At 44.7% G+C, this 12,310-nt stretch overlaps 1 protein-coding gene across 7 annotated transcripts in view; it reads right to left on the reverse strand.

Annotated features, from left to right (window-relative positions):
• Positions 1-12,310, reverse strand: part of LOC138763740 (retinoid isomerohydrolase-like) — a 49,114-nt gene that overhangs the window by 5,618 nt on the left and 31,186 nt on the right. For 5 of the 7 annotated variants that reach the window (XM_069938424.1, XM_069938425.1, XM_069938428.1 and 2 more), the window contains 4 exons: positions 10,602-10,731; positions 462-576; positions 264-358; positions 67-178 (listed from right to left, as the gene is read on the reverse strand). In XM_069938424.1, coding sequence (XP_069794525.1) covers positions 67-178; positions 264-358; positions 462-576; positions 10,602-10,731 — 452 coding nt within the window. Of the gene's footprint in view, positions 1-66; positions 179-263; positions 359-461; positions 577-6,579; positions 6,672-10,601; positions 10,732-12,310 lie in introns of those variants that run through there. The other 2 variants (XM_069938429.1, XM_069938430.1) reach the window with 2 other exon arrangements.

Raw genomic sequence — 12,310 nt, forward strand, 5'->3', positions numbered from 1 at the left:
TAGTCATAAAATACAAGACATGCACTTCCATAAAACCCGCTGCCACATCAAATAATTATTTCATACCATCATCTTCGTCCATTGCATCTGGACGTGGAACAAAGATAGGTTCCGATGGATACGTATCTGGTTCTTGCCATATCCAGTGCTCCTTGGTTTTCACATTTAACTTGTAAATCTGGATGGAAGGAAAAGAAGGTTTATGAAAGCTTATTCATTTTTGTTAGCCTGCTAAATACAATTTCCTCCCAACCTAATTTTACCTTATCTGGAACAAAATGGTTTAGTCCCAATCCGTAAGCAAACATATAATCCTTTCCATTGAACTTCCTGTAGTTAATCTGAGGAAATTCAAAAGCTGTAACACAGAAAAGTGTTTTTTGCAAATTTCAAACATTCTTTCAACAACTTTTAACATGATAAATTTACTGCTGTATTTTTGTATTAAAAAAAAGAATCACCTTGCCGAGGCCCCGAGAAAAGTACTTCCGGTTCCAGCCAAATTGTTCCATCTTGCCGAACTGTAGCAGTGGCAGTGGTTGTATTGAGAGAGATTAAATTTTTTCCATGTTCTACCTGAATGAAGCATGAAAACGATTTACTGTGCCTAGTGTTGCAGTAACCAAGAGCAAAAGAATGCTTAATTTCATGGCTTTTCAGATTCCAGCAGAATCCTGAGCAAAAAATACTGAATGCATGACAAATAATAAACTTTCCTAAAAAGTGGGTATGCATTGGCTCCACCTGCAAGACCTAGGCCTGCAAATAGCTTGGAAAATAAATGATGGGTCCCCTTTGTAGCATTAGGCCAGTCATGGACTTCTCAGGTGGAAAAGTAGCTGGTGAACAACCACACTTATCCTTTCCCCTGACTAAAGTGCAGGTTTTTCTTGCCACGTAGCAGCAATTTCATTGTGACCTGGGACACAATTTAAAATAACGTGACAGTAGTCAACTGGTTCCAGTTGGTTCTGCAGTGACCATCATGCAGTAACTAGACCAGGGGTGTCAAACTCAAATTCACAGAGGGCCAAAATTAAAAACTTGGACTAAGTCGTGGGCCAAACTAAATATTTATTGAAAATTTTCAACAACATCCGCATGTTTTCTCTTCTTTCAACATATGTAATGTTAAACTTTTTCTTATTAAAATAAATGTTTAATAATAGTTTTGGTTAAAGTGGGTCGCCACATGACCCCCCCAGATATATTCTTAAAATTTATATTTTCGATGAAATAAGTTATTCATTCTTTTACATTATTAATACTGAACTTCAAGATCCCTCAAATCCTCAAATGTAAACTGTTTCAAGAATGTCAAATTAGCAAGCTCCAACTTAAAAATAATAATTTTCTCTATGGCTTGCTTTGAGAATTTCTTGAGTTATTGTTGGAGTGTATTTCTTGAAAATAATATGTCGTGCAGTAAGTTCACCAGCAACCAATTCAACTTGGGTCTTCATAATAGTAGCTAATCTTTTCCTGGTATAATGAGGCTAATTTTTTTAGTAGATTTATTCTTGATTGATTGCCATGGACTTTCCAAAGGAATGAAACAAGGCAGAGTTAGCAAAGTGAGACAAGTAAAATACAAAGCTGTAGCAGCCGTGTAGCAGGCCGAGTGAGCGTGCAGCATGATGTCGCGAACCGTCGCCGGCATGGTTCTGAGGAACAAATAAACAAACAGGTGAATACTCATCTAACAAAGCAGTACTGCGTGCTGGAGAACAGCGCATTGTTCTGCTGAGTATCCTGCCGGAAGGCACAAGACACTCACAAGTATCAATTTAAACCTGCCAGTCCCATAGATCGAAAGCATTCCAATAGCAATGTCCTGCCTTGTCCCGTGGAGCCCAGGACATGCAGGGTATAAACGAACATTGTAAAACCTGAAAAAAGTCAGTCTTGAGTTGACTAATCTGGCGTGTGTTTGTATTACTTTAGTAGCTCTACCATAGTATCCGCTACAATTGGTGATCCTGACTACAAGATTCAGCCAAAATTTGAGTCTAGTTATAATGGATGCAGCTACAGCAGCAGGGGAAGCCGGTGCCACGGCACCAGTTAACGCAGTGGGTCTTCACTTTCCTCCTTTCTGGACCCATCAACCTCAGGTTTGGCTTATTCAAGCTGAAACCCAATTTCGTCTTCAGCGCATAATGGCGGAGGACACAAAGTTCTGGCATGTTGTAGGTGCGTTGGACACCGCTACTGCATCTTGAGTAAGTGAATTTATTGCCATTCCTCTGGCGGAAAACCAGTAGACCAGGTTCTGCCAATTTCTCCTAGATACACTGGGATTGACAAGACATGAACGTGACATGCAGCTTTTGAATATGCAAGGCCTGTGTGACAGGAATCCATCGGACCTAATGAATGAAATGTTTGCATTAGCGGGTGGTCATTCTCATTGCCTGCTCTTTGAAACCCTATTCCTATCAAAGCTCCAAGCTCATGTCGCCATACCCATCACTAACGTGGATTTCTGCTGTCCCCATGACATAGCGCGGGAAGCTGACAGGCTCTATCGTACTCCTACACAAGAGTCTGCTCAAGTACAGCCTGTTTTGGCAGCAGATACATCTCCCACATCCTACGACCCTCCTGTATCTGCTGTTCAATCAAAAGACAAGAAACGAAAGAGCCAGCTGCCAGTAGTGGCCTCGGCAGCTGGCGCAAATAGCAGCCTAGAGTATCTTCAAGACGACGCTGGTAAGCACAAATTTCTTGTAGACACGGGTGCTGAGGTCAGTTTACTCCTGCCGACCCATTTTGAAAGAATGTATAAACAACAACACCTGGCTCTTCAAGCGCCAAATGGGACTACCATTCCCAACTTTGGCACGCGACGAATCACAATTGGAATAGGACGGACCATATTCCATAGGAATTGTGTCTTAGCTTCTGTTGCTCAGCTCATTTTTGGTGCAGACTTTTTACGATCCCATGACTTACTGGTGGACGTGAAACTGAGGAAATTAGTTTATGCCACCTCCTTACAGACATACCTGCTGGCATGCAGCAAAGGGAGAGTTTTCCAGCTCGGGGTACATACGCTACCCAAGGATGCCTATGCTGCCCTGCTCAACAAATTTCCCCGTATTCTCACTTCTAATTTCAATGCATCAAAAACAGCCCATGGTGTGTCTCATTACATAGACACTTCAGGACCATTGATTCATGCCAGGGCTCATCATCTTCCACCTGATAAACTGCTGCAAGCAAAGGGGGAGTTTATGGCAATGGAGGAGTTGGGTATCATTCATCAGTCCTTGGGCATCACCATTACACATAGAACCCAAGAAAACAGGTGAATGGAGACCCTGTGGTGATTACTGTAGGCTTAATGATGTTACTACACCCGACAGGTACCCGATTCCTCATATACAGGATTTTGCTGCCCATCTACACCATTGCCGCATTTTTTCCAAGGTTGATCATGTCATGGGACATCATCAGATACCTATCCATAAGGATGACATTCCTAAAACAGCAGTTATTACCCCTTTCAGGCTTTTTGAATTTCTTAGAATGCTGTTTGGATTTAAAAACACCGCTCAAATCTTCCAGCAGCTGATGGACGCTTTATGCAGGGATTTGGAATTTGCATACACTTACTTGGATGACATCCTCGTAGCCAGTCAAACTAAGCAAGATCACCACCTGCATTTGCGCCACTTTTTCCAACGGCTAGAGGAATTCGGTCTTACCGTCAACTCTGGCAAATGTCAATTTGGCAGATCCACCATCGACTTCCTAGGACACAAGATCACGGCCGACGGTGTATTTCCCTTATCCAGCAAGGTAGACGCACTCCGTGCTTTTTCCAAACCTACCACGGTTAAAGGACTGCAGAAATTTTTGGGAATGATAAACTTTTATCACCAGTTTATTCCTGCAGCTGCTGACATTCTTTGACCACTGTTCCAGATCGTCTCCACCAAGCACAGGGACGTTACCCAGACATCAGAGGCAGAGGGTGAGTTTACGACTGCCCATTGGCCAAAGCAGCAATGCTCGCCCATCCCAACCCTGAGGCTACCTTGGGGCTTAGCACTGACGCCTCGAGTTCAGCCGTGGGTGCGGTTCTCGAACAGTACATCATTGACCATTATCAACCCCTTGCTTTCTTCAGGAGACTTAAATGCCAGTGGAAGTGAAATATAGTATGTTTGATCGGGAGCTGTTGGCATTGTACCTATCCACACGGCACTTCCGATATATTTTCGAAGGTCGGCATTTCACTGTGTTTACAGATCATAAGCCACTCATTTTTTGCCTTCAGCAAAATAATGGATCCATGGTCAGCAAAACAGCAGCGTCACTTATCATACGTTTCAGAATTCACGATGGACGTGCGCCATGTTTCAGGGAAAGACAATCTTGTCGCAGATATGCTGTCCAGACCGACTGTATATTATATTCTTGGTGGAATCGATATTTCTGAATTGGCCAATGCATAAGCCATAGTCCCCGATGTTCAGGCATAGAGTACGGCCATTACTAACCTGGACATACAATGGGTGGTGCCACAACAGGGCAGCCCAACCCTTCTTTGTGACGTGTCTTTGAGCTACCCTAGACCATTGATTCCGTCATCATGGACACGATGCCTTTTTGACCAGACACATGGCTGGTCTCATCCATCCATCAGAACATCAGTCAAGCTCATGTCAAATAAATACGTATGGCATGAACTAAAAAAAATGTCACTCAATGGGCACTTACATGTACCTCCTGGTAGACGGCCAAAATTCAGCGGCCCACCAAGGCCCCTCTTTAGCCTTTCCCAGCGGTACACAGGAGGTTTGAACACGTGCACGTGGACCTTGTCGGACCATTGCCAGTATCTCTAATACATTCTAACAGTGGTTGACCATTCCACGCACTGGCCAGAGGCCATCCTGTTGCCATCCAGTGGCATTGAAAAATAAGCTAGGGCATTCATCATCAATTGGATCGCTAGATTTGGTGACCCAACGCACATAACTTCAGACCGCGGACCACAATTCACCTCTGCATTATAATCTGTTTTGCGCGCTTTTGTGGCACACATCTGCACTACACCACGGCATAACATCCACAGTCCAACGGCCTTGTGGAACGTTTCCACCGGCAACTAAAGTCCGCACTTAAGGCCCAACTCACCAGTCCCAGTTAGGTCGATGAGTTGCCAGTGGGTTGCCAAGGGTTCTACTGGGAGTGCACATGGCCCCAAAGGAGGATTTATCTACATCATCTACAGAGATGGTTTATGGTACGGTCTTTACAGTTCCAGGGGACATTCATTACACAAGCAACTCTGACCTGGATGTCTTTCAACAGCTTTGACATGATATGACTAGCAGCAAACCCGTTCCTACCAATTGGTATGGAACCCCTAAACAACATGTGTCCACACAGCTACTGGATGCTGATTTTGCTTTTGTCCAAGGAGTACCGTTACAATGACCATATGAGGGCTCTTTCCGCTTGGTTAAGAGGCACGGGGTTGTATTTACTTTGGACATTGGAGAGCATTCGCAGCTGTTTAGTGTAGACAGACTCAAGCCTGCCCATGTGGATCCTCAAACGATGTGGGCGTCCACGTGGGCACGTGCAACTGGTGTTTTAGTTTCCGGCAACGATTCGAGGGAAGGGGGGGGAGAGTTGATGTAGCAGCCATGTAGTGGGCCGAGCGAGGGCGCAGCATGGTGTCATGAACCGTAACCAGCATGGTTCTGCAGGCCACAGAACAAATAAAAAAATAGGTGAATACTCACCTAACAGAGTGGTACTGCGTGCTGGAGAACAGTGCATTGTCCTGCTGGGTATTCTGCCGGAAGGCACAGGACACTCACAAGTATCAATTTAAACCTGCCGGCCCGTAGCAATGTCCTGCCTTGTCCCGTGGAGCCTGGGACATGCAGGGTATAAAAGAACTGAATAAAGTCAGTCTTGAGTTGACTAATCTGGCGTGTATGTATTGCTTTAGTAGCTCTACTGTAGTAGCTGCTACAAGCTGTATTTTGTGGATCTATTTTCCTGTCATTTCACAAGTTGGTTACCTAAATGCAGGAGCATGTAGAATAAGCAATGTTGGGCCTGATTCTCTTAGATCATTCAATCCAAGGATAAGTAGCTATTTCAAGAAATTCTGAAAGATTACCACATTTTTCTTAGAGCATTCCTAATTATCTTAAAGTCCCAGAGTTAGAACACACAAATTTTCTTCTGAACAAGGGATCATAATCTAAGATCTGAGACTGAGATGAGGAGAAACTTTCTTATTCAGTGAGGGCCAGATTTAGAGAGCTGGGTGTGGTCCTTGTGACCAAAAAGATCAAGGGATATGGAAGGAAAGCAAGAGTACTGAAATTGATGATCAGCCATGATTGTATTGAACAGGCTCAAAATGCTGAATGGTCTTATCCTACTGTTATTTTCTACTACATTTTTTGTTTCAATTCCAAACACAAAGACCTACGAGAGAGTTGGTCAGTGCTTGATGTATAATGGAGATGTTATTAATGATAACACCTTAAACCCTTTCCATATGCAGATATCAGGAGTTCTACCATAGTACTACACAAAAATTACCTTTTTGTTTATTTAAAAGATGTACGATTAAATGTGAATTCACCTTCTCCCAAGATAAATATCTTCAAACTGCACATTCCCAATATGGTTATCTAGCATAAATAGTGATTGATAATTAATACTCAGGCAAATTGACAGCTTCAAAACCATCAGTCCCAGCTAAAAACAACTAATCAAAAATATTTCAAAATGCCACGGTTTATATGATTTCAAGATCAGCCATCGGATAATTAACTTGCATGTATAAGAATTCAAAAATAATTATTAAATTATTTTGTTTTATCCAAACTTTTGTGAAAAGTAATCTTTTAAAAACCATTTAAAAAGTATTCTTTTAATTATTTTGAATATTAGTTTGTGGGTCTCCATTTACATCATCAATTGTGGCTGAAATATAAACTGCTAGCATAGCAGCTAGTGCAACACTATTATAGCGCCAGTGACTCGGGCTGAAATCTGCCACTGTCTGTAAGGAGTTTGTTCATTCTCTCAGTTTCTTTGCACAAGTTTCGTCGAAGTGCTCCAGTTTCCTCCCATTGTTCAAAATGTACAGTGGTTGTAGGTTAATTGGGGTATTTGTACAGCACAGGCTTGTGGGCTGGAAGGGCCTGTTACTGTGCTGTATGTCAACATTTAAATAAATTTAACATTTAAATTTGATAATATTGGCAATATATTCTTATTCCTTCAACATTTGATATAGATACATTCATGTGATTAGTTTGTACCTTTCATCAAAATCTGCATCATCTTTTCCATCTAATCTCCTGATGTGCACATCCAGAAATTTGTGTTTATTTCAGGATTTGTTTGAAGTTAAATCTTTATGTTGTCTTTGAAGTTTAGAAGAATGCATGTGCAACCTTGTTGAAACATGCAAGATTTTAAGTGGGGGCTTGACAAGGTAGACCTTGAGGTGTTTCGGCTTATAGAAGAATTTTGATAAAGGGAAGAACCAACTAAGAAAGCAAGGGGCAATTATTTAAGACTAAGGGTTTGTAAGAATTTCTCAGAAGGTGGTAAATCTTTGAAATTCTCTAGCTGGAACATTATAAAGTTGTGGCAGCGCAATTGCTCAGGGCGAACCGGCCCGCTTGTAATGCCATGTGGTGGGGCTGCCCTGGAAAGATGTTGCCATCGGGAGTTTCTCCCTCACTCAAACTCGGGCAGCGATTGTGATGTCATCACGCACGTGGTGACGTAAAGGGGCACGTGCCAAATTCAAATAAAACAGTCATTAACGACCCTCAGCGTGGTGGGTGTGCTTCTTACACTCCTCACCCACCACATTGGTGACCTCGATGAGCCCAGACATTTTTCTGGACTCTGAACCATGGATTCGGCAGAGGTTAACGCTATCTCGATCAAGCTTTCCCCCTTCTGGACCCACGGCCCGAGGACGTGGTTCAGGCAAGCAGAAGCACAGTTCCAGCTTTGAAACATATCGACAGATGCCACAATGCTTTAACACATCGTGAGTGTGCTGGATCAAGACATGGCAGTGAGGGTGGACAACCTCATCCACCACCACCTGGCTCTGGCCAAGTACACCGCCCTCAAAGACCTGCTACTGGGGACATTTGGGCTCACCCCCCCCAGTAACGGGCTTCCAGGCTCCTGCATCTAGACGGGCTCGGAGACCGCAGTCCCTCGGCGCTGATGGACAAAATGCTGGCCCTGGCGGAAGACCACAAGCCCTGTTTTCTCTTCCGCCAAATTTTCCTCGAGCAGATGCCAGAGGACATCCAGCTGCTCCTCACTGATGAGGATTTCTCTGACCCATGCAAAGCTGCGGCCTGGGCGGATGCCCTCTGGCGAACAAAGAGGGAGAACGAGGCAGCCCTCAACCAGGTGGCACAACCAAGAGCTAGCCGATCGCAAGCCACTCCCAAGACCAAGACCAAGTTAAAGGAGGGCCAGTCGACTTGGTGTTTCTACCACCAGCGCTGGGGAGCGCAAGCCTGTAAGTTCTGCCAGCCCTGCAGGTTTCAGGGAAATGATCAGGCCAGACGCCGTTGATGGCTGCACAGCTGGCCACATGAACAGCCTCCTTCATGTTACGGACAAATCCACTGGCCACCGCCTCCTGGTGGACATGGGCCGAGTTGAGCGTCCTATCCCCCCCCCTCCACAGCCTTATAGACTCACACCCGATCTCATGTTCCAACCCTGCGGGCGGCCAATGGCTCCACCATCAAGACCTACGGCACCTGCAGTGCACAGATCCAGATCGGTAAGGAAAAATTCCACTGGAGGTTCGTGCTAGCCTCGGTGGGCACCGCGCTGTTGGGGGCCGACTTCCTGAGGGCTCACGGTCTACTAGTCGACATGAAAGGCAAGAGGCTGGTCAATGCTCGCACATTCCACTCTGTACAATTGAACACAGCAGACTGGAAGCTGGAAATCACCGCCATAGCCGCCGCCAAGGATGAGTTCTCCGACATCCTCCATGAGTTCCCCACAGGGAATCCCTGTGGACCGCCATCTCAGGCCTCAAACTCAAGGATGTCCAAGTACCCAACAGCCCATACACACTGCTCTGTGAAGTTTCAACAAGGTTGCTGGGTCCGGTAGTCCTACCGCACTGGAGAGCGAGAGTCTTCAGACTGGCACATGACCTCGCTCACCCTGCGGTAAAGACGACAGTGCGGATGGTTGTGGAGTGGATCATGTGGCATCGGCTTAAGAAAGAGGTGACGGCTCTGGCCAGGAACTGCACCAGGTGCCAGACCTCCAAGGTCCACTGACACACACAGGCTCCCATCCAGGACTTCGATTCGGCAGCTCACAGGTTTCAGCAGATCCACGTAGATGTTGTTGTCCTCTTGCAGGTGTCCAAGGAGGTGCGTTACCTACTCACGGTGGTGGACTGAGCCACAAGATAGCCCGAGGCTATCCCCATCAAGGAAGCCTCTGCGGAGACGTGCGCCAGGATCCTGGTCAGCCAGTGGGGAGAGGTTCCACTGGCACCTTAAGTCCTCGCTCATGGCCACACTTACTGGCCTGGACTGGGCAGACGAACTACCCTGGGTCCTTCTCAGGATCAGGGTGGCACCCAAGGAGGACCTGCAAGCCTCGACGGCGGAAATGGTATACAGCGCACCACTCTCCCTGCATGGCAAGTTCTTCGGCTTGCACCCGGGGACGTGAACCTGCTAGCGGACCTCCACAAGAGACTGGCCTCCCCACCCCCAGTGCACCACAGCACACAGCCGGCCCACCACCCCAAGGAACTCGACTCTGCCCAATTCGAGTTTGTTCAGAAAGGACCGCAGGTGGCACCGCTACAATGCCCATACGAGGGACCATACAAAGTCCTACACTGGTCCGGCAGAACCTTCACACTGGATGTTGGGGGGAGGGAGGAACATTTCATGGTGGACCGCCTGAAGGCGATCCATCTGGACGTCGCAGCCAGTGCAGACGGCCAGGCCCAAGTGACAGGACTGCCCACCCAAGCGGCGAGACGTGTAGCCAGTTCTGGGGGGAGGGTTGTGGGCGAACTTCCCCCGCTTGTAACGCCACGTTGTGGGGAAGCCCTGGGAAGATGGCGCCATCAGGGATTTCTCCTTCACTCAAACCTCCCACATGGACGCTTCGGGCAGTGATTGTGATGCCATCATACACGTGGTGACTGAACCAACATTGCCCTTAAAGGGGCACACGCCAAATTCAAATAAAACAGTCCTTAACGACCCTCAGCGTGGTGACTGTGCTTCTTACACTGTTCACCCACCACAAAGTCTTGATAATTTGAGGTAAGATAGAGTGTATAGATGTATGAAATATCATGGAATTTAAAACTCTGGGTAACTTGCATAGTAGAGAAACAAAATGCAGGGGAGATCAGCTCCATGAATAGATGGAATGACTGGACAAGTCAAGTGGCCTACTCTTGGTCATATTTTCTTGTATCCTGTTGTATTGGATGGATGTCTTGAACTATTCATGATTATCATAGCTTGTTGGTGATTGAAGTAAACATCCATGCTTTTTAATAGATCAAATTAATTAATACTCACATTGTGTATGTCCAATGGTAGGACATATCTCCTAACTTCCGGTTGAGGAGCCTTCCTTGCATTCGATTTAAGTTCTTCCCAGTTTTCACGTAAATTAGCAAGCCACAGGTAATTATATATAAATTCAAAACTGTGGGAAGGGGAAATGGATGAAAAAAAAATTGGACAAAATATCAGCAACAATTTGATTAAAAATAGATCGTACTATAGTTTAATAAATCATTTCAGTTTTTAAAATTAATAAGTATTAATAGTATTTGGGGATTTGCCCAATGAGACTCTGTTGGTGGAACTTATAAATAAGGGGATGACCACTTGATAGCCTCTGTCTGCCTCCCATGCCCCCCAATTGTCATGCAGGAATAAGAGGAGAAATATGTAAGGAGATGATAGGGAACAAAAGTAATAGGGTTGAATTAGTAGGTCACTTTGATTTCCTTATATCAACTGGAACTTCCACAGTGCTAAGGGCTTGAAAGGGGCACATCTTAAATGTGCCCAGAAAAGTTTTCTTGAGCAATATATAGATGGCTGTACAAGAGAAAGCACAAGATTGGACCTTCTCTTGGAAAATGAGACTGAGAAAGTGACTAAAGTGTCACTGGGAAAGCACTTTGAGATGAGACCCCATAATTCTATTATTTTTAAAATGTTATGGAAAAAGAAATGAGTGGTAAGCAACAAATTAAAATCCTAAATTTGAGCAAGGCTAATTTTGATATTGTAAGACAGGACTTAAAAACAATGATTAGCAAAGGCTGTTTGCAAGTAAAGGGATATCTGGCAAGTGGTGGTCTCGGGGCCAACAAATAGGATCATGTATCACTTAAGGAGTACAAGAGATGAAGGAGTTTGCAAAGAAGAAATTGGGAGGGTAAGAAGAGGACAAAAGATAGCTTTGGCAGATGAGGTAAAGAGGAGTGGTATAAATATTTATTTATTATCACGTACACTGAGGTACAATGAAACAGTTAGCTTGGCAAGTGTTCCAGCAAGTTAACCCTCATTCAAGTATAACAAACAAAATAGTGCAGAGTTACAGAGAGGGATCAGTTAAAATGGAACAAGGGCAACATTTTTAAAAAAATTTACGTGAGATTCATTTAGGAGTCTGTTACCAGTGGAAAAGAGACTATCTTGGAATCAATCAGAAGGTGCGTGATTTCATACTCATGAATGGAAGGATTGGGAAGGGTGTTTGGGCAATGGCAGATCAGTCCTTTAATATGTTGGCTGTTTTTCTGAGGCTACAGGAATTGTAGATGGAGTTGATGGAAGGGAAGGATGTTTGTATGGTGGTCTGACCTGCATTCACAACACTGCAGTTTCTTGCAATCTTGGGCGGAACAGTTCCGTACCATTAAGTGATAAATTCTGATGGGATGGTTTTGATGATGAATCTGTAAATGTTATCAAGGGATGCAGGTGACAGGCTTCTGAGAAAATAGTGGCATTGGTGTGTTTTCTTGAACCAGGACAGGTCAATAGAGATATTTACGCCTAAAAACTATCAACAGTCTCCAATTCATTGCCATTGATGCAGATATGGGAGTAAACTTCACTCCTCTCTACAAATCCATAACCACCTCCTTAGTTTTGCTGACAATGAGGGAAAGGTTGTCATCTTGGACTGTCATTGATCCCTCCATTTACATTCCAACTCATCATTGTTTGAGATCTAGCCTATGGTGGTAGCATCACCAACAAAT

Source organism: Narcine bancroftii, chromosome 5 (genome assembly GCF_036971445.1).
Source record: "Narcine bancroftii isolate sNarBan1 chromosome 5, sNarBan1.hap1, whole genome shotgun sequence".
Classification (NCBI taxonomy): domain Eukaryota; kingdom Metazoa; phylum Chordata; class Chondrichthyes; order Torpediniformes; family Narcinidae; genus Narcine; species Narcine bancroftii.